This window comes from Rhinolophus ferrumequinum, chromosome 16 (assembly GCF_004115265.2).
Source record: "Rhinolophus ferrumequinum isolate MPI-CBG mRhiFer1 chromosome 16, mRhiFer1_v1.p, whole genome shotgun sequence".
Lineage (NCBI taxonomy): Eukaryota > Metazoa > Chordata > Mammalia > Chiroptera > Rhinolophidae > Rhinolophus > Rhinolophus ferrumequinum.
This window is the reverse complement of record NC_046299.1, coordinates 63,580,792-63,607,351: the sequence shown is the minus strand read 5'-3', so window position 1 is coordinate 63,607,351 and position 26,560 is coordinate 63,580,792. Positions and strand designations below refer to the sequence as shown.

Genomic DNA, 26,560 nt, shown 5'->3' with positions numbered 1-26,560 from the left:
TCCCCAAGTAGAATGCAAGCTCCTTGCAGGCTGGGGTTTTTGTTTATTAGTCACTACCCCACCTCCAGTGACTTGATCAGTACTGGACACATAGCACTCACTTAATGAACAGTGTTGCATGTATGATGAATGAGTAAGTGGATGGAAGGCCAGGAAAACAGCCCCAGCTCCAGGATGGGATGTCCACGGAAGGGGCGGGTTCTAGGCTGGTTGACAAGCATGCCCTGAAAGACCAGCTTTGCCACTTACCAGCTGTGCCAGGAGCCCAGTTAAAGGAATGCATTTTAACCCTCCAACAGGATTGGGTATAATATAGACATTTATAGCACTTAGACACAGCTAGTTTCTTATCTAACCTAATTATGTGTTGTACAGGAAATGGCGAAGCTTACCATCTGTGTTATTTTTCCACAGATTTGGAAGTTGAGGCTCAGAGACACGCGGTTCCTCAAGTCCCTCAGCTGGGCATGGGCAGAGCTGGGAAGTGAGCCACAGCCTGTTCTACTCTAAAGCCACATCTTGGCCAGTCTGGTGTTCCCCGCAGATGGCAGCTACAGTGAGGTTGCCAATCCTGAGAAGGTCCAACTGTGGTTAGCTGACTACCAGGCATCCTGCTCCCTGCCCAGGCCCTGCCCCAAAGAGGGGTCCCGATCCAGGCAGCCAGTAGGCAGCCCTTTGCACCCTTTGAATCTCTTTGTCTCTCCCAGTCTCCACTTTGTTTCTTTTTGCTTATGCATCCAGCTCCCATTTTCTTAGTCCCAAGTCAAGCATCTGCTGCCCCAAGCATGCAGACATGGCACCACATAGCAGCCGTGCTCTCCACGTTATGTATTATGCTCTTGGCAAGACGTTGGCAAAACACCTTTGTAGAACTTTTGAGGCCTCCTTTCAGTTTATCATTCATTCATCACATCTTTATGAAGTACCCATGTTTGACCAGCCCCTCTAGGCGGTGCAGAGAGAGATAAATAAACAGGACATTATCTCTAATCTGGAGGACCTCACAGATGCTTAGGAGGTTGGCTCAGAAATGGGAAATTTCAATACAGAGTGTTGGGCTGGCATAGAGGCAGCATCGGGGAGGGGAGGCAGAGAAGAGTCTAGCTGTGGGCCTGTGGGTACTTTGGCACATGCTCTGCTCTCTCTGGAATCCTCTTGTCCTGCAACCATGATGGAATAAAGAGTCTTCCTTGGGGTCTGCATGGGAAGAGGAGGGGCAGATTCCCATGAGGAGAAGAAGCCTCACCCTGGCCCAAGACGTTTCTGAGCAAGTCTGGGTCCCTCTCACAGCAGCTCCTGCCGTCTACCAGGCCCTGGGATGGGCACTGGTGCTCAGATAGGAAGCAATCAGGGTCCCCTGTCTCAGTGATCAAATAGTGCAGGGAGGCAGACAGCAAATAGAAAAGTGCCCTCTCCCTGCCCCACGCCACATGCTGCCCAGGTAGCCTGTGCAAGGGCAGTGGGAGCACAGGTGAGAGACAGCTTCATCCTGGAAGGAAGGGCAGGGGAGGGACAAGGTGGGCCATGGCCATGTCATAGAGACAAGGACCCTGGAGGAGAGCCCACAGGGCTCAGTGCTGCTGGAGTGTTTCTGGGCACAGATGTCCTCTTTCTTATGATATAGTGTGGGACTCTGACAGAGACTCAGCGGACCCAGGCCGCTTTACACGGACCGGGCACTCAGGCTCTGCGAGCGTTTCCTTAACTGTAATATATGAGGACTACAGGGCATAACAGGTTCATGGATCCTTTTCCCTTCCAGCGCCAGTTTGCTGAAGGGTGTCCCGCGCCACCCTACCTCGAGTGTCCCCTGATGTCCCACCTCACAGCTCCTTGACAGATGAGATATTCTCACTTTTTCCTCGTCTGCCTCATGACTAGACTGCAAACATCCCAAGGGCAGGGGTCTTTCTCTCTCTTTTAGCACTGTATCCTGGCACCGACAAGAGTAAATGTTAGATGAGTAATTGTGAATAAGTGTGGAATGAATTGGAAGGTGCCTGGCAGAGGACGTTGCCCCAGCAACTTGTTTAGAAATTCCTGTAAACCGCTTACTGACTCCAAGGGGCCTGGGCTCAGGGAAATACCGTGTGTGCTCTTCTGCCCCATGCACAGCAGGGTGGAGGCGTCTGCACATTTCCCAAGCCCTGGGTCTGCCCCAAGGTGCTGGCCCTGTGGCTGTAAATTAAAATGAATCTGGGGCCATTCTGCAATGTGCCACCGGAAGCAGCCTGCAAAACAAAGCAATAGGGAATGGCGGGGTCTGCTGCAAACTGGAAATGCTAAACCAGCCTCTTGAGGGTATTCAAATTCAGAGTAATGGTGAACACTGCCGGGCCGAAACAGAACACACCTGCAGGCTCTACCTGGTCCCCCAAATAACCAGTAGGTGATCCTACTATGACCCCAGTGTAGAGGCTGAGAGGCTGGGTGCCCCCTCCCTGAGGCTGCCACGGGTAATCACTGGTCACTGCTCTGAGGGGCCAGGGGCACCACTGGCCGGCCCTCTGGTCACTGCAGGTGAGGCAGACCTGGCTCACTGAGCATCATGGGACCCCAAATTCCTCAGGCCTCTCCAGCCTGTAACTTGTGTGAGAAGTGGGAATCTCCACTTTTGTGGGCATTCAGATGGGAACACCCACTTATTTCAGGAAGTCACCTGGGGGTACTCTGTGCCCTCAGGATCAGATCTCAGGGACCTCCTGCTCCAGCTTCCCCGTGGGTGTCACCTCCAACCTCTCAGGGCCGACCCTTCCCCACCAGCCCTGCTGATCGACCCCCTGCACTGTGCCCCTCAATCTCGCCGAACCCCGGTCACACTGCGTTTCACGTAGGAATGAGGGGAGGATGCGCTCCCAACCTGGAGGCGACTTTGCTGCGTGGGTCTCCCAGCAGGAGCCGTGTGCCTGAGGCCTCTCCATGGTCCTCAGTGAAATGCCCAGGTACTACCCAACAGCAGGCCTAGCAGGCCACAGCCCTGTTTTGATATAGCTCACAAGTTAAGAACGATTTTAACATGTTTACATGTTTGAAAAAAATCAAAAGATGAGTAATATTCCATGACGTGAAAATTATATGAAATTCAAATTTCAGTGTCTATAAACACAGTTGTTTTGGAACATAGCCACACTCATTCTTTTTTGCTTTTTTGGATCGTCTATGGCTGCTTTCACGCTATAAGGGAGAGTTTGTCTTTGTCTTTTTAGAAACTGCCAACCTATTTCCCAAAGTGGGTGTACCATTTTATAGTCCCACCTGCCGTATATGAGTTCCGGTTTCTCCACATCCTTGCCGATACTTGCTATGGTCAGTCTTCTAGCCATTTTTATAGTGTTTTGGCCTATTATTTCATTTTAGTTTGCATTTGCCTAATGATAATGACCATCTTTTCATAGGCCTAATTTGCCATTCCGTCCTCTTCTTCGGTGAAGTATCTGTAAAATATTTTGTGTATTTTTTCACTGGGTTGTTTTCTTATTACTGAATTTTGGGAGTTTTAACATATCATCTAAAGTCCTTGGTCATATATGTGATTTGCAAATATTCTCTCTCAATCAGTGGCTTGTCTTTTATTTTGTTATCAGTATATTTCAAAGAGCAAAAGATCTTAAATTTGACAAAATCCAATTTATCCACATTTTCCTTAATGGGTCATACTTTTGGTGTTGTACCTAAGAGATCCTCTAATAATCCAAAGTCACAAAGAATTTTTCCTAGGTTTTCTTCTAGAAGTTTTATGATTTTAGTTTTCATGTTTAGGTCTATGATTTATTTTAAATTAATTTTTCTTTATGGTGTCAAGTGTAGATCTCAGTTATTTTTCTCTTTGCGTATGGATATCCAGAGTTCCAGCTCCATTTGATGAAAGGACCATTCTTTCTCCACTGAATTGCCTTCACACCTTTGTTGAAATCCAACTGACTGCATGTGGGTCTGTTTCTGTGCCATTGATTTGTCCATCTCAATGTTCGTAGCACACTGTCTTGATTACTGTAGCTTCCTAATCAGTTTTGAAATCAAATAGTGTAACTCCTTCAACTTTGCTCTGTGTTCTAAGTGCTTAGGTCATTCTAGGTCCTTCGCATTTCCATATGAATTATCAAGTCAGTTTGTCAATTTCTACAAAAATAAAATACCTGCTGTAACTTTGATTCTGGCTGTGTTGAGTCTGTAGATCAATTTTGGAAGAATTAACACCTTAACAACGTTGAGTCCTTTGGTCCATGGCTACAGTATTACCCCGCCATTTATTTAGGTCTCCAATCTCCCTCAACAATGTTTTTGTAATTTTCAGATCTTGCACATTCTTTGTCATATCTATTTCTAAGTATTTCATATTTTAATGAGATTCTATATGACACGGGCATTTTAGTTTCAATGTGTGATTGTTGGGGCTGAGAGGATTTCCTGAGAGATTGGATATGGGGTGTGAAGGAAACATACTCAAAGATGTCCCAAGGGGTTGAGCCCGAGCAGCTAGTGGGATGGCACCCAATCCCTGATGGTGGCCAAGCAGAGACTGGATGTTAATAACCGTATAACAACAGTAATGATAACTTTTGTTGTTATTACTATACTGCTGAGAACATCCCATGTTCCAGGTACTGGATTTTTCACCTCACATACATAGTTTTAAAAAATTCTTACAACCACCGTAGGTGGTAGGTGTGATGATTCCTGCTTTACAGAAGCAGTCACCAAGAGAAGAGAGCATTAACCATCTTCTTCAACGTTCCCCAGCCCGTGAGAGGAGCTCAGGCCTTGAGCCCGAGGACTTCCTGCCATGGGAACCTCCTCCTCTCAGGGCGCAGTGGGAGGCGCTCCTTGGGGCTTGGGGCGGGAGTCAGGCCCTTCCACTCTGCTAGCCTGGTGTGTGTTGCCATACCTGGGGCTTCTCTGGGCCATGTGCTCCCTGGGCAAAACACAGTACCTGCCCCAGCACCTGGGGAAAGGACAGCGGCTCCTAGAATGGGACTCAGGGACCCCAGACCGTGACGTGGTTGTAGGGGGTGCAAGGACAAGAGTTACTTTTTTTCCATTTATTTTTATGTAATTAAAAAATATAGAAACTGTACATCAAAACTTTGATTTCATAGACATGAATGCTTTAGATAAGGTTCAAGTTCAAATGAATGAAGTTAAGAAAATACTAAGATGCTTGTAATTGATACACGTGGTGTAGAAAAATAATGAAGGTGGTACAGAAGTAAGAAAATTTGGGGAAACATTTGAATGAGTGGATAATGCCTCAGAAAGGAGAGACAAGAAAAGAGACGGGAAGTCCTTATTCTCTTACCAGGCCCTGTGTGGGAAACCACATTAATAATAATAATAATTCATCATCACCATCATCACCATCATCACCATCATCATCATCATCTCCTGAGCCCCTGCTCGGTGCTGGGAGCTGTGCACACATTATCTCATTGAATCTTCACAAGTTATGAGGTCCATAATTATTACTCCAATTTTACAAAACAACAACAAGAGGACAGGACAACTGGAGTCAAGAGGCACAGAGCCTGAGAAAGCGGAGTCCGGAAGTGTGGGTCTCAGGGGCCTCTGCCCCAAGGGGCTCCCAGGGCCTGGGGGGGCGAGGGGGGCTTGTGACTGGTGCTCAAAGGAGGGAGGTATCCTTTGAAGTACCGGGAGAGCTGCCTCCTGTGGCAGTGCGCTTCTCGTGGCAGGAGGTATCCAAGCTGGTATCTTTTGACACAAAAATTTTGAACCCCTCCCCATTTTAAAAATTATTCCAAAAGCATCAGGCCCATTCTTCTTCCTTTGTGTTTTGTTGTGACGTGGGAGGAACAGCTCTTCTTTGACCCCCCAGGCACTGGAGCGCAGGGTAAGGCACCAAATCTCCGGGGCCTTGAGGCAAGCTGTTAGACTTCCCTCTGTGTGCGGGCTTCTAAGGAACACGTGGGCGCATGGCACTGCAGAGAGGGTGCTCTGGCCTGCAACCTTGACCGGGTTCTGCCATTGAGCTTACACAAGTCCCTTTTCTAGGCCCCAGTTTCCCATCTGTAGAGTGGCAGAGTTACAGGGTATGTTAGAGGGTCACCTCTGACGACCGTAAACTCTAAGGGGTCAAGTTTTAGGCATCTGTGTTCAGACTCAGCCTCTCTCAGCCTCTTTCCATTGGGCCCAGCCTGGCTCGGAACAGGCACTCAGTAGTTCCTTGGGCAATGCTAGTGAATGAATGAAGGAACGAACAATTGCATGGATGGACAGGTAACGTGAGTCGTCACTCTGATGTCGGTGAGAGCCCGGCAGTCGGTGCCTGACGCCTGGTTGCAGACGGCAGGGCTGTGGTGTGTACACAGCATGGCGCTGGGGGCGCTGGCCACTCTGACTCACTGCAGCGTGGTTTATTTATAACAATGCATTCCTGGCACATGGCAATAAAAGGTTTTGGACAAGCGATGTCTCTGTATCAACTAGTTTGGGAGCAGACAGATCTCTCAGTACAGGGCAACAGTGTTCTCTGAGCTTCCAGAGATTTGGGGGGAGGAGAAAATTTGGAGAATCCTCCTGTTTACTAAGAAGGCTATGAAGGAGCTGCAAGAGATCCTAGAGTGAAATGGAAACAACACACTCATGTGTGAGCATGCATGTACACACACCACACACACATGGGATCACGGTCTGTCATGTGTCCCCAGAACTTACTAAAGTAAAACTGATTTGGCCTTAGACAGATTTGATTTTATGCTAAACAAATTTCATCAGGATTTTCATATGAAGAGCCTATTTCTCCCCAAACGTACCCTGCTTGGCTGCATGTTAATGTGATCAAATCCAGTCTTGAATTCTCTGCAGGCCCCGGGGCCAGGCTCTCAGGACTCGGCTCCAGCTGCTGGCAGAGCTCAGGGAGGCAGTTGTTGTCCCCAGTGGATTCAGGGCCCGGGCTTCCTTCCCCGGAGCCCAGAGCACACAGGGAGGCCCGGGTGGGCATGACCACGATGACCGGTAGGAAAGCAGCATTTGTGTGGAACGGTGAGGATAGCTGAGTCCTTCCCAGGATGGGAGCAGTGTCCGCTGCAATGCCAATGGAGGTGGGCCGGGCTCCTCAGTCGTCACAGTGGTGGGTCCGGGGAGAGACTGGCTCACAGTTACTAAGTTGTGATGAGGAGGAGCTCAGCAGGCAGAGAGCTGGGCCTGTCTACAGTCTCAGGCTGAGCTGGTGAGAGTGAGTGGAATTGGGTGTCCCCGAGCCCTGAGGCCTGGGGAGCCCCTCACCTGTCCTGAGACTGCAGGGTGTGCAGCAGTAGGCAAATGCCTCCATCCTCAGCCTATCCTGTCACTGTCAACTCCAGAGTATCTCCAAGTGGGGGCCCTGGAGCCACATCAGCATCACCTGGAGGTGGTTACACATTCAGACTGTGGCTTCTGCTCTAGCTAGTGGACCCAGATTCTGTGGGAGGAACTGGGAGCCTGAGAACGTGCTGTGCTCTGGACACTCCCAAAGCACTGCCACCCCTGTGTGAGCCCCTGCTCCAGCCACGTCCTCAGCCCAGGCAGGGAGTTTCTCCGCATGTAGGCAGAATGTTTCTCTGTCCCCAGAGCCTGGCACAGGGCTTGGCTCAGCAAGAAGAATTACTGGTGAGTGAATGATAAGTGATATATTGAAAGACTGCATTGTATCAGGGACAGGCAGTTTGTCATTTGCTTCATCCCTCCATAAATAAACAGATCTGATTTTACGACAAGCCATCAGGTAGACAATGGGATCTGATTTTATAGACTGGATTTTACATAAACTGAGGTTGATGTTGGCAGAAAGTGGGGGTGCTGGGAATGGGGCTCAGGCTACTTGCCCCCCCCACTCCGGGCACTGCTTTGATCCGTGACCCTCACTGCACGTACCTGTCTGCACATGGCTCTCCAGACACCAAGCTGTGGCTACACAGCTCGGCACAGCTCATGCTCTGAGGTCTCCTGAACTCCACTGGACCTGGGATGCTGGCAGGCCTGCATCCATGCAGCCGTCGCACCTCGACCCAGGCAGTCAGAGCTCCCGGCTTCTGCCCCGGCTGCCCCTCTGCGGGGGCCTTGGTGCCGAGCCTGCTTTCTGCCTCCCTCCCGTGCCCCGCAGGCCTCTGCCCTGGACTTCCCTCCATCACTGACAACCATCAGAGACCCCAGCCCCCACTGGCTGCTTCTGAAATACTGAGGCCCACAGGAGCCTCCTGTGCCCCGAGCTGCCGAGAGCCTTTAGCCTCGGGACCTGCACCTGGAGCTTTTCTCCTTGCCCGCACCCTGGACCTGCTTGGTTCGTCCTGCTGGCAGACTGTTCCTAACCCCACTGGAACCCACAGTGGGGTGAGGTTGGCAGCCAGGGCCCTGGGTGTTCCTGCTCCGTCAGGATTTGTGTGCAGGGCAGCTTTCCTCCTTCAGGTAAGGAAAGCTGGTCCTAGAGGAGCGCCCAGAGGCCCTGGTGAAATGCCAGGCCATTCTTTGGTGCCACAAGGAGAGACGCTGCCACCAGGCAGTCACCAAACCTTCCCTGACACTGGAGCACCCTGACAGCGCCCTCTGCCCTCTGCTTTCTTCTCTACTCGCCCTCTGCCTCCTCCTCGGCGCATCCTGCCCACCGTCCTCTCCTGCTCCCCCAGAAGCCTCCACTGCTCCCATCTCCATGGATGGCGTCAGCTAGCTCATGCCAGGCTGCTAGCATCATCCCCAGCCCCTTCTGTGCCCAGACCACAAAACCCTACTGTCCTCAAATCTCTTCACTTCATTTTGCTTCTCCCCACCCATGGGTGGGTGTGCCTGCACCTGCCATCACTCAGAGATGTTTTTCACTCTCAGAACCACTAACTCTGAAATGTCTGCCACCATGGTTCATTCATCCATCCACACATCCATATACTTCAGCAAACTTGTGGAGCATCTTCTGTGAGCTGGGCCCTGGAAACACAGCTCCCTGGGATAGATGGTCCATCTGTGGCCCCTCACTTCCACTCATCCTGCCCTGTCACCAGCCTCAAACACCCACAGGCTCAGAGTAACAGCCTCTCTTCCTCCCAGCCTCCACCTTGCCCTCCATCTTCACCCATGTGTTCTTTCTACCTCCAGCCCCACGTGTCCTCTGTCTTTGCCAATGCCGCCCTCTTTCCCTGTAATACTCTACTCTCTACCTCAACAAGGCCAAGTTATAGCTGTCCTCCCAGGTCTTGCTCCAGGGCCCCCTCCTTCAGCCAGTGTTATGGGAGAATTGTGTCCCTCTAAACTTCATTTGTAGAAGTTCTAATTCCCAGTAACTCAGGATGTGACCATATTTGAAGATAGCTTGTTTAAGGTGATAATTAAGCTAAAATGACATCATTAGGGTGGGACCTAATCCATTCTGACTGGTACCCTTATAAAAAGATGAAATGTGGACAAAGACAGTTATAAAGGAAAGACATGTGAGGACTCAGGGAGAAGACGTCCAACTACAAGTGAAGGAGAAGAATCAGAAAAAAATAACCCTGTTGACACCCTCATCTCAGACTTTCAGCCTCAAGAACTGTGAGAAAACTTACTGTTGTTGAAGCCACCTAGCCTGTGGTCCTATGTTATGGTGGCGAGCAAAGGAATACAGCCAGAGGCCACTGCGCCTTCCTCAGGGCAAGAGATGTCTCTCCCTTTAGCTCTTCACCACGAGTCACATTTGTTTGCAGCCCAGCAACAAGCCCCGACACCATCCCGCCATTTTCCCCATGATGCGGGGAAGCAAAAGGCAGTGCTTAGGAAATGCTTTCTGAATGAATATGCCCAAGAGAGCCTTTGGGCCAGCAGACCTTTCAGCCCTGGACAAATGCTGTGAATCGTGTTTTGAAACATGACAGAAGGCCCAGCTTTGATATTTATGACCCTGCCTCTTGGCCTTCCCGGGGAGTGGTGCTCTCTGCTCTTCAATTAATGGTCCTCCGGTGCAGCCCCCCACAGACCAGGGCACTGCAAATGGGCTGTCTGCTAATAGCGCACGCAGACAGTGCAGGAGGCGGTTGATCCTTGGCCCTGGGGTCAGCCCTCTAACCGAGGGGTTGGAGCCCTGGACCTGAGACGTGTCTCGTGCTCCATATTCTCCTTGCAAAGACCTCAAAGTTTACAGATAGATCACGATTTCCTAACCTCCCCTCACTCTCTATTTTGGACACAGATGCACCCCACTTCTACTTTCTTTAATCTTTAAATTGACTCACTGCCCCCTGGAGGCCAGATGACACAGACCACGTGACATCAAGTTCATTTTCTTTCCATCCCTGGGCCTGAGCTAAATTGGGTGGGGTCAGCCATTGGAGCCTCTGCTGGGCTCACAGAAATAGGGAAATGATTACAATTCCCTGAAAGAAAATCTCTAGGCAGGGAGGTGACACTGAGGAACTTGGCCACCCCACGTCACTGTGTCCCCTCCTGAGTTTGAGTTCATTTCCTTCAAGGAGTTCTGAAAGGCGGGGGTAGGGAGAAGACATTAGAGTGAGGGTGAGGCCTTCGGTGCCCAACAACTGGGAGGTACTGGAGTCCCTCAAGGGGCTGACCACCTACCTGCTGTGCATTTTCAGGTGAACAACAAAAGTCAAAAAGCAATCCAGATTTTCCCAGGACGAGCTCCAGTCCACAATCAGCATGTGGACTTCAGCCCGTGACCTCCATATAAGGATGGGCCCTGGGAAAACCTTGCTGAGCCTGAGCCTGGCTGGGACCCACTACCATCTGCTGTGGGGTGTGGACTGGAGGCAAGCAGGCCCGGGGGGGGTGTCCCCCAGGCTGACTTCCCTGACTGCAATGGGCAGCCTCATGTCCCTGTCCTGTGCCTCAGCCACAGAAACTGGGCTTCTGAGTGTGGCCCCTCACTCCCCATGAAGCCCTGCAAGGCTGGCAAGGCAAGGGGAGGGGCCAGATTGCAAAAAGGCTGAGAAACACTCTGAAGGAGGGCGGTGCTTTCCTGAGGGCTTCCTGCCCTTCTAAGACTAGAGATGTGAATACCTGAGCGGAAAAGGGTGGCGATTTAAAGTCAAGAGTCCTTGCATTTGGAAAATAGTTGCTTTAATAAAATAAAGACAATACAGAACTTCCTCTTAGTTTCCAGTAAGAGACCCGATTTTTTTTTTCTTCAGTGCAGTAACACTTTGAAAAGGTGAGTTGTGCGTGATTTCGTGTACAGGTGGCATCAGCGAGTGTCGGCTTCCAGTGTGCAGGCCCTCATGTGAACTCTTACCCATTTTGTAAAGCGCATCCTTGTACAATCCAAGGCCAAAGTCCCATGGGCCAGGGCCAGGGCTCAGGGTGTAGAGTTCCGATGGCTAGCCAGCCCTGTCCTCGGGGCCATGAGGAGGGGAGGCCCTGCGGTTTCCTTTGCACCCAGTTGCCCACAGCTGCTATGCCAAGGCCTCCGCTGTCTCTTTCTTCCTCCTACCCTTCTGCAGACCAGCAGAATATTCTCCCCTTCTCATCGCCAACCAGGAGTTTGGTCTGGTTTCTTGGGAAGAGAAAGAATAGACAGGAGTTTTAGACGCAAGTCTGTGAGTCCCACTTATCCCAGCTGGCACTCAGGAAAATGCAACATGGAAGGTTCGGTCCAGGACCCCATGGAGCCTGAACCTGGCCTCCACCTGGGGCAGGCAGAGGGAGAGGAGAACTGGGGAATGTTTTGACCTGGGGGGATCTTTTGAACTCTGAGGTTGTGGCTCCCAAAGCACTGAGGGGATGTTCCAAGAAGCCAGGCTTCAGGGCAGGCTGAGGCCTTGACTTTTTCTTTCTGGAATCTCCAGGAGTCTCTGGTCCTGTGAGAGATACAGCCGGACCCGTGTGTAGCATCTGATACTTTACTATTCCACATTGGCTTAGAGACCTCAAAAGGCATTTTCTGTATATAGGATAACCATCAACCCAAATGTTACCGTCTGCAGTGGACCTCAGGAAAGGGTCCTCTGAGATTAAATTGCAAAGCAATATACTTTTACATTTTGAATTTCTTTATGAATTCACGGATATTCAATGAGAGAGAGCAAGAACATATGTGTGTTAAGAAACATTTCCTAGGGCTGTACATGGCCAGCTCGCCTGAATCTTGTGCATGGTGGACCCTCCTGGTCCCTATATAGTGAGGCCACCCTGAGCCAAGAGCCAGGACTTTCCTAGGGGTGGCCACAGCGCCCTCTGCTGGAGGCCTGGAGAAGCCAAGCCATCATTACCTGTACATGGCCAGAGCGGTCACTGCAGGGCTGGTCTTACTGGGCTTCCCTGTCAAAGCAACGCTGATGTCCAGCTCTCTGCACAGGGCAAGATTCTTCTCCCACCTGTGACCTGTGGGGAGCATATGAGAGCATAGTTAGAAAACCCAAGAGGCTTCACACACATGCACGTGTACATCGACACATGGGGCCAAAAACACATACACACATATTTATATTTGTGGTCAGCAACTTGTTAAATTGAGGGGGGAAATATATTTAATCTTGGCCTGTGCTGTTGCAAAAAGGGCCGTCCCAATTTAATTTGCAGGCTGTGATAGTTACATGTGCTGACGTGCTGCGGTATCCATTGTGTACCAAATTGGATTTGTGTATTATTGCTTTCTAAATTGCATGCCTAGTTCAGCAAAATTGTTCATCAGTGTTTACTGGCTTTATGCTTAATAAGATGCCCCACAATACCTTGCTTCCAGGATGTAATGCAGCCTGTAATTGCCTAGTAAAAATAAATTACATAAAGTCGGCATTATCAACTTATCTAAATCCTCTCACGCCACAACCAATAATTAAATGCTGAGAATGTTTTTTCAAAAAATATAACTCAATGATTGTTACTTCACTCATTTTAATGACTGCATTTGGGGACAGACAGTAATTCCTTCAATGTGGAGGGTGAGATGGAGAGACATCCCTGCGAAGTCACTTGGTTGGAGTGAGGGCAGGGACGATGTGGCTGCCCTGGCTATCCCAGGTGGCCCCTTGTGTGTGTAGACAGGCCTGTGCACCAGGAAATGCAGGTGCAATGTGTGTTTGTGAAAAAGTCCAAACAACCAGCGCTTTTTATGTACCAGACTGAGCCCAAATCTATGGGATGTTTCCTGGAAAGTACTCAACTGGGTCGGTCCTGCTGCAAATGACAAACGAATTCTGCGCAGAAGTTAGATTACATGCACATACAATGCAGTATCCTTGATGTCTTCAAAGACCTCCTTTCTTGCCCCTTACAACACTTGAAGGGTGGAGTAATATGCACAACAAGAGGACACACATGCAGATATCCGCGTGGCATGCCCAATACCGGTCCATCTCCAACAAAACAGTTTTGAGCAATATTATGAGAACAAGACCTCCACTGACTTAGGTTTGTATTTGTGCACATGGATTTGCTAACTATAAACTGTGGCTCAATCTGATTTTTATCACTATCTCTGTGCCCTCCTGTCTTTTCATCCTAATCCTCCTGTGAACTGTAACCACAACCCTGGCCATTAATTCTATGGGGCAGTGGCAACCTCAGGTCAGGACAAACAGCAGGGGGAGCCCGTGGACCTGGGGCTCCCATTGGCCTGAAGCCATCTTGTAAGTCCCCCAATATCATCAGCCAGTATATTAGGGGAGCAGTCTCTTAGAAGTCTGAGAAAATTATAATAATGACCTGCATTTTACTGAGTATGGTCTTGTCTGCGTCCATCATTTTTCTGTCATCAGCTCACTGCAAGGCAGCATGGACAGGAAATACCTCCACTTGACAGAGGGGAAACTGAGGGCCAGAGAAGTTGCTATGGACAGAGCTGGGTCTAGAGCCTTGTTTCCTGCTTTTCATCTCACTTCTCACCTCACTAGACCGCATTATCAGTGAACACAGCCACTACAGTTTTAGATCCTGAGAAGAAGCCCATGAATCCACTGGCACTTCCAGAGCCAGTGGGATGTCCCTGAGGTGCCCTTTGTTCATCTGTCCCTTCCTCCATCCACCCACCCAGCCAGCCAGCATTCTTGCTTGGACATCCATTCTCCATTCATCAACCATTGGCTGAGCTCATGACTTCTGCTTATTAGACCCTGAGAGCTTCAGAAGTGGGCAGTTGGGTCCTAGACTGAAGTGGTGTGTTCTCATGCAGGTACACCGCAGAACTACTTCAGAAGCAGTCTGGAGAATAAGAACCCCGTGCTAGCTCTCTTCCAAATAGGTGTGAATAAGGGAAGGCGTTTGGCTCCTGATCTCTAAAGAAGAGCTGTGAGTTCCTTAGAAGCAGAAGCCTCAGCATCTTGCCTTTTACACTGAGATAAGCTAACTCCTTGTGGCCCTAAAGGACCCAGGAGATCTATCACCAGTGAACTGAATGTGGTTGCAGATCCTTGTGAGGTCACCTGTCTGGGTCAGTCCAGCACCTGTCTGGGTGCTATCTTGAAGGAAGGGGTTCCAATATACATCCTGGGACCTAGCAGGGGCTAAGCAAACGTCTTTGTGTGCTTGTGTGAAGAAAGAATCCATGAATCTGTGACTAGATGAATCAAGGAGGTGTGGAGTCCATTTTACAAATGAACTTACGGCAAATGGCTACCCTTTTCAGAGGCAGCGCTCAGCAATCTGTAAAATTGTCTCCAGTGGTTGACCATGGGTCTGGGATGACAGAATTCTCACTTCATGAAAGGTTGGCTGCCCTGGAGGTGGTGGTGGTGGGGCATTGGAGGTGAGAAGAAAAGGAGGTGATAGCTTTGATGGTGAGATTTGTGCCTGTGCTCACTGTGGAGAAGATGGTCTGGTGGGAGTGGTGACACGATTACATGGCATTATCTGCGATTGAGGTTATCCTGACAGTGGCCATGTCTGCTCTGGTGGAAGACGAGAGAATGATAGTAGTAATGTGCTTCTAGGTACCTGTGGGCAAGTTATTGAACCTCTCTGTGCCTCAGTTTCCTTATCTCACATGGGTGTCCTCGTAATCCCTAGTTCATAGGGTTGCCATGGAGAATGAGAGAGGGCATGTGCTCAGTGGAACTGCTCATGGTCAGCTCTGTCCCTCACAGCTCTGAACTGACGGCCATGGTGAGGTGGTTGTGATGGCAGAAGGGAGAACAGATTTTCTTACCTCAGTCCCCATCTTCCACAACCCAAGACAGCTCTGCTCTACAATCGTGCTTCTCTTCCTTTGGGGCTCACCAGGGCTCACCTGGGGACTTGTTAGACATGGGAATTCTAACAGCCCCGAATCTGTCCCTAAGGAGTTGGGTGGGTTCAGCCAGGATCATCAGGGTAGGTTGGGGCCTGTGGAACCACTTTCTCTCACCGGGAATATAGCAAGGCCTCTCCCTGCTCCTGTCTGCACCTGGCTGTCCAGGTAAGTAGCTAGTTGTACCCAGGCCCCAGGCTGGGGACTTTAGCATCAAAGAGTCATCCAGGCAGATGGAGAGACTTAAACCAAGTTCTGCGAGGTGTGTCCCTCTCCTGACGCTCAGGAGACCCTGACATTCACCACCACCACTGTTCATACATCCAAGGAGCAGCCCCGAGCTAACTGGCCCCTGCAGGTTGAGGCTAGAACTCAACAGAGCTTTCTGTGTTTCTTCACAATCCACTAGCAGCTTGCAGTAAAACGTGCTCCTGTCCCCCCAGAACCTGGCAACATCCCCCAGAGACTCCCTAGGCTCTGGGCCGAGATGAAGAGAGGAGAGGGAGGGCTGAACAGGCAAGGATGCTCATACACCCCTAGCACAACGGTTACCTGGGGGGCTTGGAGGCTGAGCTGAGGGCTCCTCTGCTGATGTCCACCCAGGACCAGACATCTTCACATCCTCAGTCTTCCAAATCTGCCAGGAAAAGACAAAACACCATGGGCTGGGAGAATGATTCTGTCTTCAGGCTCAGGGCCTATCACATTCCTTCATACCCGGGGGACCCTGAGGGAAGGGGTGAGGACATGGCGGCCTTTCACTTCCGATGTTAATGTATTTCCCGGGAATAGGTTACTTAGGCTCCAGCTTCCCTGCACAGAGGTTTAGCCAAGCCCAAGTGCAGCCTGGATGCGCCCCCTCCCACCTGTGTCCATAGTGCATCTCTCCTCCATGCCCTACCTGCAGGGACAAGACTCAGCAGCCAGTTCATTACCATTTTACTCAGCTAGTGCAGCTTGCCCCTCTGCCACCGTCCCTGGAGGCCTCCCTCACCACTCAGCACCTGGGCCTCCCCACCCTCTGTGTCTGGACCTTGGTCCCAAGGCATGTGAGTGCCCTCAGGCTGACCACATCTGGCTTCTCACTTGCTGAGTCTGGACTTTGTGTCACTTAAGGACAAGGACCAGTCTCCACTTAAATGCTTCCAGGAGCTCCGCACCAGGTCTACACAGCACTGGGCCCTACCAGGAGCTCAGTTACCAGGCAGAATGAATGGCTGCTGAGGACACGAAAGACTCTCACTCAGGCCGGGTGTACCCATGACAGAAATGCACCTGCTGCCCAGCCAGCCCAGGCTGCTCTGACTGACCCACAGTGTGGACCATACCCACCAAGCCCAGCTCTTCATGATCTCCTCACATTCCGGCCAGCCCAGGACACCCTGCTCTCTGCAGAGACTCTGTGCCCCTCACAGCTCACAGATGGGGCACTGAAGGGGATTTCTCAGGGGGCCCTCCTTAGCCTTTTCTCTCCTATCCATGCACTCTGGCCTCTCAGCCTGCACGGCCTCCTCCATACTCTTTGACTTGTCTTATCCTTAGGACTCAGCTGAAATGCCACCTCCTCTGATGTCTCTCCCTTGGAAATAAATCCATTCTCCTCTTGGAATCCCCACCATGTTACCCATTCTGCTTCCTGAAGCATCACCTCTACGATTATTCTGAGACTTTAAGTGTAGAGGCCCCTGGATGGCAAGGTAAGTTTGACCTGTGTTGGCATACAGCACAATGTCATAAATGCTTGTAGAATTCCACATGCATACTTGGTAGTATTCAATTAACAGTTCATTTCATAAACTGTGGAGCTCAATTGAGGGTTTTTGAGTAAGACTGTTAATTATTCCTTATTTTTACTCATTCCTTTATCCTTTCTGTCAGTCTCAGAAAAATTACCTGTATTTTGTTCTTCCCATCCGATTCCTTCCACCTCAATGTCTCTTTTTCCTTCTCTTCTTGATTTCCCTCTCCATGGCCCTCCTCGGAGGATCCATGGTACTCTTTGATTATCCTAATCATAGCATGAACCACATACATGTATTTTCTGTTTGTTTTCTCTTCTAGAATATGAGTATCTTGAGGACAAAGCCCTGTTTATCATTAATCTCTGAGTTCCCTGTGGCTTGCATGAAGTACTTGGCACAGAGCCAAAGTTCAATGAATGTTCTATGGATGGCCAGATGGATAGTTGGAGGGACAAATAGTCGGGTGGGTGGATAGATTCATGGATGTATGGGTGGCAGAGTAGATGTAAGAATAGATGTATGGATGGAAGGGAAGAAGAATAGAAAGATGGGAGGAAGTAAGGAAAGAGAGAGATAAATAGGTACCCTGTTTCCCTGAAAATAAGACCTAGCCGGACAATCAGTTCTAATGTGTCTTTTGGAGCAAAAATTAATATAAGATCCGGTATTATATTATAATATTATTATATTATAGACCCAGTCTTATATTATAGTAGAATAAGACTGGATTTTACATTAATTTTTGCTCCAAAAGACACATTAGAGCTGATTGTCTGGCTAGGTCTTATTTTCGGGGAAACACGGTAGGTGGGTGGATGGATGGGTGGATGGATGGGTGGATGGATGGATGGATGGATGGATGGATGGATGGATAGATGGATAGATGGATAGATAGAGAGACAAATAGTTGGATGGGTAGATGGATTAGTGGATGGATGGATGAATGGATGGTCCAAACATCTCTATTCAGCACAGGGCTATATTCTTATGCATTTGACCATTCAACTTTCACACCTTGTGATAAAGTGTTTATTTCATTAGAAGAGTATAAGTATGTATAAAATTATATGTATATTTTTTTTATCTATTTACTTTTTTCCTAGGAAAAGGCTTGCCTTTGCCCTCACTTGCTGTGGGAACCTTGTCTGAGATCGTCTCAAATGCAGCCTTGGACTCTTGGAGGAAGTGAGCAAATGAAGATGAACACAATTCTTGTACCACGCACTCATTCTGCCCAAGACACACCTACCCGGACCATGCCATCTTGACTTCCAGTGATGATGACGTGGCTTGTGTCCCATGCTGGGCCCTCCATCATGCAGCAGCAGGTTATGGTTCCTTCTGGGCCCCAGGCTGTGGTGATGCTGGCCAGGGGTTGTCCGTTGACATTCCATAGGGACAAGTGGGCTCCCGCACAGGATACAATGGTGCCCTGCAGCAGTGAAAGCTGGCTTCACTCCAAGCTGAGGTCACTGCCAGCCCATTGGCCACTTGCTCAACCACTCATTTTGTACATGCAAGCACCCTCTGCCACCTTCTGAAGACTAACCAAGGTACTTCAAGACCCCTTAAGACATCCGTCTCTTCCCAGCTGACCTATAGGTCTTTTCCCACATAAGCTGACCAGCTGTGTATTCCTGACTCCTTTCCCACACCCCTCTTTCTGGCAGTATACTGACTGGCACAGAAAACCCATCCTGGAGACCACCCTTGGCTCTAGACACAGGGCCTATACCTGACTAGCCAGGCCTTTTCCCAAGAAGCAGCTTTGGACTTCACCAGGTACAGGGCAGAGTACTGAGCTTCAAAAGATAGCATGTGGCTCATAAAATTGGACAATGTCGCTTTGGAGGGAATTTCTGAGGAGAAATTTCCCCATTGTATCTTCAGAATTGTTTATATCCAGAGTGTTTGCTCCTCAAGTCTTTTCTATTTTTGTGCCCAGTGGAGTAGTTGCCACCATCACAGAGACTCACAGAGCCAGCTGGAACCATGCCTTTGAGCCTTGTATTAACCACAGAAGGGATGTAGGGAGCTCTGTGTCCCCCAAAGCTCCCTGGGTTGGGCTCCACCATGTCCCTTCCTGAATTGTTTGGTAGTCTGCCTGAGGCCAGGGACCATGTCTGCCCAGCATCAAGCACTGGCCCCAGCAGTACTTGGTGAACAAAGTTGGCTTCAGGACAAGTTGAGATCAATAAATGGTTGTCCTGTTATAAGTCTTCTTTCGGGTCTGGGGACATCACTCTTTATGGGTTTTATGTTCTCCCAGATCAGGGATAAGTGCCTTCCCAATACATTCACCCATTCATCTATTCACCCACCATCCTTCCATTCATCCATCCATTCTCCATCTACCCATCTATCTATTCACCCAGTAGTTCATCCCAATATCCAGCCACCCACATATCTATTTATCCATCATCTAACCACCTGTCATCCATCTACCCATGCATCCTTCAGTCCATCCATCCATCCATCCATCCGTCCATCCTCCATTCCTCCATCAATCTATCCTCAATCCTCCATCTGCCCAGGTAACATTCATTTTGGACTCAAGCCTATCTGGAGCATTATTTTCAGCCCTAGTTGGCACCAGGAGGCTCCTCCATCTCCCTCCTCCTCCTATGATCCCCTTTCCCATTCTGTCCATACCCTGGGCCCCTGGAGTTTTCTATGAGCAAAGGCAGAGCCTCTGCATCCTCAGGGAACCCCATGCCCGATGATGCTGATTCCAGACTGGGAGAAACTCCACACTAAGATTTACATGTGTACTTCTTTAACTCTATCTCACATAGACACCACACACACACACACACACACACACACACACACATGCACGCACTTCTGATAAGCTCGACTTTGATAGCCAGCATGGAGGGACAAGTGGAAGCACTTCCTGTCATGGAGAGCACAGGTACCTACTGAGTCAACACTGATTTGCAGTCAACATGCTGAATTAGTTAAGCCCAGTAGATGCCTCACCAAAGCCAACTTTTTGTCCCAACTCTCCGGTGCCCATGCCAGAATAGAAATGTCCCACTACTCTCACCACTTTGAAGGAGAAAAACTAAGGAAGCAAAAAGTAAAATCTAGACCCAGAGGCTACATATATTAATGGCTCCACTCTGCCTGTGTAGAGAATATTCCACATATTTGGGGCCCTCTCAGCATTCTGGGATGGTCAGCATCTCTCTACCCGTGGCTTTCCTCTAGAGGCACCATGCCATTACCCAGGCTCACAGACATGCTGAGAATACAGACATTGAGAAAGAGGGCCTCACCGAGACGTCACTGATGGCAATGGCAGATACAGCCTCCCGGTGGGCAGGCAGGCGGGCCACGTAGGTGAGGTGGTCCAGGTCCCACAGGATGCAGGTGCAGTCTTGGGAGCCACTCACCAGGAGGCTGAAGGTGACTGATGCTGCCAGGCACGTGACAGCCTGTGTGTGTCCATACAAGGCCTGGGGATAGGAGACAGACGCAGAGTTTCTGAGCAGGATCATCAACACAGCTACTTGGTGAGATAATCTGCCCCCCCTTTTACTGTTGGGCCCCAGATGAGCAAACAGATTTGGAGTGATCGGTGATTTCAAATCCTGTGGGTGTGTGTGTGTGTGTGTGTGTGTGTGCACGCGCGCGCACCCATGACTGCCCTTCAGTTCCATCTGTCTCCAGGATTGAGGCCCAGCTGGGGAAAACCAGTGTCCTTTTATCATGACCAGGCAGTCGACAGCAGCGCTTTGTACTCTGTACCCCCTGTATTTGTCTCTCATCCTGAAATAGCACACACTACTATTAATATGCAAGGGCGCTGATTTACAATGTGTGGAGTCCTAACCTGCGACATAATCATCATCTAGGAACTTGTCAGACATGCAGATTCTTGGGCCCTATCCCAGACTTACTGAATCAGAAACTCTGGGGGAGGGGACCCTCAACCTGGGTTTCCACAAACCCTCCAGGGAATTTTCATGCACACTCAAGTTTGGGCATCACATTAAGGGAAACTCAGACATATACATGCCCCTCCCTGGAATCTAAACTGGGAAGACAGCAGGGAGGTCATGTCATAGTTAAAAGGATGTAACTTTTCAAGTCTGGTGAGTCTGGGTTCACAGCCAATCTGGCCATGTGGCAGCGGGTGACTCAGGCCTCAGTCTTGGCCCTCAAGTTGGCCTGTGCAGCGTCTGGCCCAGAGCTGGGATGATTCTGTGTCCACATCTGGTCAGAGGCCTTGCTTCCTGGGGACACATTCCCGAGGGGCTGGGGCAGCCTGCTAGGCAAATGCTACTGGCAACGGTGTGGTTTCCATCACAACCGTCCCAGAGGCTCCCGGTAAGCCTGATCTGAGAGCTGCTGTACACACACGTGCCTTTCGCCCTCTGGAATCAGCCAGAGAAGGGTCCTGATGATGCACACCTACCGCATGGTAAACCTCCACCTTCAGGACAGACTACTGCTCACTCACTTGGGTCACTGAGGCTGAGCGTCATTTGTGAAAACTGTCACTTTGCCTAATCACAGCAATGAAAAGTTCTGCCTCAGATTCCCATTTGTCCTCAGTGGAACCCAATGTAGCAACAACCAGATGGTGCTGGCAAGGTTCTGGGTGTAACCCACGAAGGAAGATTCAGGTCATCTTGGGAGAATGGAAACTGTCTAAACGAATAGAGGAAAGCAGAAGACTTGACACGAGCTTTCTCGTTTCTTCCCAGAATGAACTGTCTGATGACTAAGGCTCTAACCACAGGGAACATGGTGACTCCAAAGAATGCAGGCGAGGGGCCTGGGAGTCAGGGCTGGGGGTTCAGAGAGAGAAGCTCCGAGTTCCAGCACCTATGCCTCCTGTCCGTTAATGGAGCCATGTCTGCTCCTCCCTGCAGGGGAAGCACCGGGGACTGGAGCACCAGTCTGCAGCCCTGGGCATCAGGTGCTTGTTGCCTCAACTAAAGCACCGGGGGGGCAGTCAGCCTCTGAAAGGCCTGGGAAATCAGACAAGGCGGACAGCAGTTTCAAATGTGTTCTTAGTCAGCTCTTTTGTTTCTCAGAATAATACCTCTCTATGTGGCCGGCGAAAATAACTTCATTATATCATCTTATACCCAACTGAAGTAGCAAAAATAAAATAAAAACCTCTGAAAATAATTCTTCATGTTGGATAGGTGTGGTCAGATGTGTCCTCCCAATGAAGTGTTGGTGGCACCATAAAGCGATAGAGCCATTATGGAAAACATTATGTCACCACTCCATAATTCTACTTCTTAAACTTTATTTTAAGGAAACAACTAATCAGAAGCAAGCAGCAATCTATATAGGCTGTTTTCCACTGCACTGTTTAAAATAGTTAAAACTTGGAAGCAATATAATTGTTTAGTTTTTGAAGAAACGGTTTATGAAACTGCACTGACATAATGAAACAATTGAAATGTGATTTTATGGAAATGAAATAATATAGAACAATTGAAATGTAAATTATAGAGAATGTAGAAAAGCAGAAACAATTTGATAGGCTGGGTGAAAGAATAAACATGTCTACACGATGATCAGAATGGCATAAACATGTATGTCTGGGGGTGTTAATATGAAACAATGAAAACTTTCGTAGGGCTTATACAGTGAATTTGAAGTGAATTTGAAATTTATCTTTAATGTTGTAATATCTTTTAAAATAAAATACTTTCAAAAACTGTTTATGAAGCTGTTTAATGATGACTTATCTGTCTACAAGTTGGGGACAGACCCCCCTCACTGAGCAGCTGGTGGTCTGAGGGTTCCCCCAGGCCATGTCAGCCTCTGTAGGTAAATGATAAAGGTTTTTATTTTGCGTAGGGTATAAGAGCATGTGGAATACCCATTCCTTTTCCTCTTGATTTGGAGCATGGAGAGATGATAAATTGAATTTGTATGCCGTCAGTACGAGGCTTTGATGAAGCATCACCGCTACTGAACAGAACCTTGGAGCAGCAATGGGAGGGTCCTTTCCCCAGCTCACAAAGGCTGGTTTTGGGGTCAGGTTGGACCTCGCACTGTCCCCAGAGTGAACCCTGGGGGAGCAGGGCACCCTACAGAGTAAAGCAGTCTCTTCACTCAGGTCCGGAATAAAAACCCAGCCCCCTGACACAGCAGTTGATGGAAAGGAGCAACATGACAAGGCAGGAGCTCCAAGCCTGGCTTTGGAGGACTTCTCTGAGAGTCTGGGGAAGACAGACTGCACTTGACCTACACAGCTGCCTCCCCGCAGGTGCCACCACCTCTGCAGAACTAATCAGCTGCCTTATGGTTACGAGTGCCACTGCACACCACACGTGTGCTGGGGTGGCTGGGAAACACCCAGAGAAACCCAGTATCGGTTCCAGTGAAATAGGTTCAGTTTTGGAAATCTCGTCGGTGGTGAGTTTTTTATGACTAATTTTGTTTCTTGTTATTTTGGGGTTATATGACTAACTACAAAACAGATGTAAAAAGAAATTGCATTTAGAGTTGGAAGTGTCCCCTCGTGATATTCTTGGGCAAGTTCAAGGGTATATAGGGAGAAAGCATGGGGTTTAACGTTAGACAAACCTAGATTAAAATGCGAACTCGACATTTGTGAGCCTCAGTTCTGAAAGGGGACTAATAATACCTGCTTTACAAGATTAGATTAAGTGCAGAGTCTTCAGTAAACAGTGACCAGCCCTGTTTGTCACCACGAGCAGCGGTGAGGTGGGACCCGCGGAGTCGTCTGCCCGCCCCAGCTTCGCTCTGCTCCTGCACAGTCTCTCCTGCTCTGAAACTGTCTTTCATCTCCTGGCTCTGTGATTTGGGATGAATCATTTAACTAACTTCCTTACACCTTTTATCCCCCCAATAAAGCAGGGATGATAACAGTCCCTATTTTGTAGGGCTGTTGGGAAGGTAAAGTGAGGCCGTCCACATACAAGTGTCCATGGCAAATACTCAAACATGTTCTCTAGTTCCAGGATACCAGCTTCACTGGCACTGACATGGAAGCAGCATCAGTGGTGTGTGGGTCCCCACGGAGGTACCTGCTCTGGACATTTGTCAAACCCCCCGTGGGCATGAAATGGTGCTCTGAGTGACACAGAGCCGTGTGCCACCCTCAGTGCCTCACCGTGTTCTCTGTCCTGCGGTCAGAGAGGTGGGGCATGCTAGGGCACTGTACCTGCCCGATGTACCACACCTACCCAAGCCACCCGGCTGCTGGACGCACCATACCTCCTTGAGGTGCAGGCCTCTTGGGCGGCCCTTGGCCATGCTGAGCTCCCATACACACACCACGGCGCTGGACCCGGAGGTGATGATTGTCGTGGGGGATGGGCACACAGCACACAGACAGTGTCCCCAGGCAGCCAGGTTCTCAAACGTCATCAGGATCTGTGTAAGATAAGTAGGGTGAGCATGGGTACCAAAGCCAGCACAGGGCTGGGATCCCAGGCCAGCGTGACAGAGGGACACAGGCAGGTCTGGATGCCGCTGCCTGCCCATGAACTGTGAACATGTCACTTGTTCAGGAGCCTGGCCCTAGTGACAAAGTCCAGGCCATCCCAGGCCTGTCCCCAAGGAGCTCATACTCTAACAGGTGGGGAGACACAAGTGACAAGCAGTTATGGGGACCCTGTGAAACTCCTGTGAGCACGACGAGAGGGCAGTGAATTCCTGCCATGTTACAGGATGGGGTGAAGGGTTAGTGGGAGGGGAGCAAAGGTAGGAAGGGAGGCAGCGAGGCGGCCGGGGCCACATCCAGAAGGTGAGATAGTTGGATGGCCTAAAGCAGGGGTAAAGGACGAGTAACCACACGGCTTGCTTCTGACACCGTTGAATACTCAGCACGTGTTCTCTGAGACTAAGCCACGACCGGGGCTGGAGAAGCAACTCCCACCCACCCAGGACTTTGCACCCAGACTAAGAGTCTGAGTGGGCTCAGTGCAGAGACCACTGTGGTGGTGACATCGTGCCCTGCTAACTTACCAGCTTGACTCCTTGGAAAGTGATTAGAGGCTTGGCCCACGATGTCTCTTGGCACAGTCATACGAACCCTCTCACTCCCGGGCTGGGGCACAGCCACGTGGAGGACGTGGGCCCTGGGCGGCTGTGCCTGCTCTGGGCTCACCCACCTCTGGCCCCTCTCTGCCCCAAGTGAAAGAAGCTGAGGCCCTGTGCTGAGCCTGCTCTCCGGGCCTGCTCACCTTATCAGAGCCATAGTTCCCCAGGCAGCAGCTGAAGTCGTCAAAGCCCCAGCTGAAGGTCCTGTTCCAGAGAGGAGGCAGCAGCACCTTATTCTTCTCCACCGCCAGGATGGTCTTCTCGGTGGGGACGATGTGGCCGATGGCACCTTTGGGGGACTCTGAGCCTAGAGAGAAAAGGTACATATCTGCTCCCCAGTCAGTGTGGTGGAGCTCACACAGCAAAGGACAGCACCCACTTTATCTGGGCCCAGGCGGAGCCGGGGCAGGCAAGTCAGACTTGGCAAAACACAGGCAGGGGCAGCTCGCCCAGGCCCCTCACTCCAGGGGCCGCGTCAGACCCTGGCCCCGCACCGGTCCCCTGGCCCTCAGTTCCTCCCCTAACTTAGCACATACATTCAGTGTGTGGCCACGCAGGTTTTCTGTGTCTCTTAAGGGCTCGTGGCAGGGGAGGAGGCGTGGAGGCTTGTGGGGCACAAAACCATAGGAGCCTTGGAGAGCTCTGTCCTCCCTGCCCCTCCCAGGCACCATATCTAACAGGACTGGGTGTGCCAAGGACACTGTTCCTGAACTTCAAAGGAAAAAAACGGCAACAAATCTGACGTTATACTCCTTGGGGTCAGAACGTTCCATGCAGGGGTTATGTCCCAAAAGCACTGCATGCCCCCGCGTGGCTCACGTCAGAATTGACACACACAGCTTCTCTAGGAAGTGGCAGGACGGGAACTCACACCCAGGCCATCTGCCCAGGGACGTGCTCTCGGCCACTGGCTGCAGGCCCACCTGGGAGCTCAGGGGCAACAGTGGCATCAGGTACCAAGGACAGGAGGCTGAAACCTTCCCGTGGGAAACCTGGGACTTTCCCATTAGGTTTTGGAGGTGAGAAGAGGTGTGTGTGTGTGTGTGTGTGTGTGTGTGTGTGCACATGAAAGAGAAGAGGGGTGTGTCTCAGACAGACACACAGACAGGTGGGTTTTCAGCAGTTAGGAGCTGATAGAGGTCATCCTAGACACTTCCAGACAGAGCAGGGGGCTCCCCAGATTCCTGCTGTGACCTGCGACACAGTCAGACACCAAGCCCCTGCCGAAGTCTATGCCCCTGAAGCTCCAGAGGAACACCAGTCACTGAAGGGACAACTGTGGGACAGGGAACCAAGCTAAGAAAGGCAAGGTATTCACCTTTGACTGTGACATGCGAGGGCCGCAACGACTGCAGGCTGTGGGAAAAGGGCTGCGGGTGGCCGGGCAGGCTCGCAGGGGTGGAGACATCCTTTGCAGAGGAAGGCTTCCCTGCAGCCGTCCGGGCCGGGTGCGGTTTAGTGAAGAGCTGGAGAGGTGAGGGGACAGACACACCGCACAGGTCATTAGGGGCAGACGGCCAGACGAGTCGTCCCCATGAGAGTCTCAGCCGCCCCTGTGCTCTGGGGCATGCCCAGCTGGGCTTGCTCCTGACCTGGGAGAGCATGATCAGCATAAACAAAACCATCTGGTCCAACCCTC

General features: G+C 50.2%; 1 protein-coding gene across 3 annotated transcripts in view; it reads right to left on the bottom strand.

Moving 5' to 3' along the window:
• Positions 1-11,069: 11,069 nt before the first annotated feature.
• Positions 11,070-26,560, bottom strand: part of WDFY4 (WDFY family member 4) — a 290,937-nt gene continuing 275,446 nt past the window's right edge. For 2 of the 3 annotated variants that reach the window (XM_033130918.1, XM_033130920.1), the window contains exons 55-62: positions 26,240-26,387; positions 25,065-25,249; positions 24,094-24,252; positions 20,160-20,339; positions 18,128-18,310; positions 15,689-15,773; positions 12,183-12,294; positions 11,070-11,467 (exon numbers count right to left, since the gene is read on the bottom strand). In XM_033130918.1, coding sequence (XP_032986809.1) covers positions 11,401-11,467; positions 12,183-12,294; positions 15,689-15,773; positions 18,128-18,310; positions 20,160-20,339; positions 24,094-24,252; positions 25,065-25,249; positions 26,240-26,387 — 1,119 coding nt within the window. In that variant the 3' untranslated portion in view covers positions 11,070-11,400. The remainder of the gene's footprint in view (positions 11,468-12,182; positions 12,295-15,688; positions 15,774-18,127; positions 18,311-20,159; positions 20,340-24,093; positions 24,253-25,064; positions 25,250-26,239; positions 26,388-26,560) is intronic. The other variant, XM_033130921.1, reaches the window with a different exon arrangement.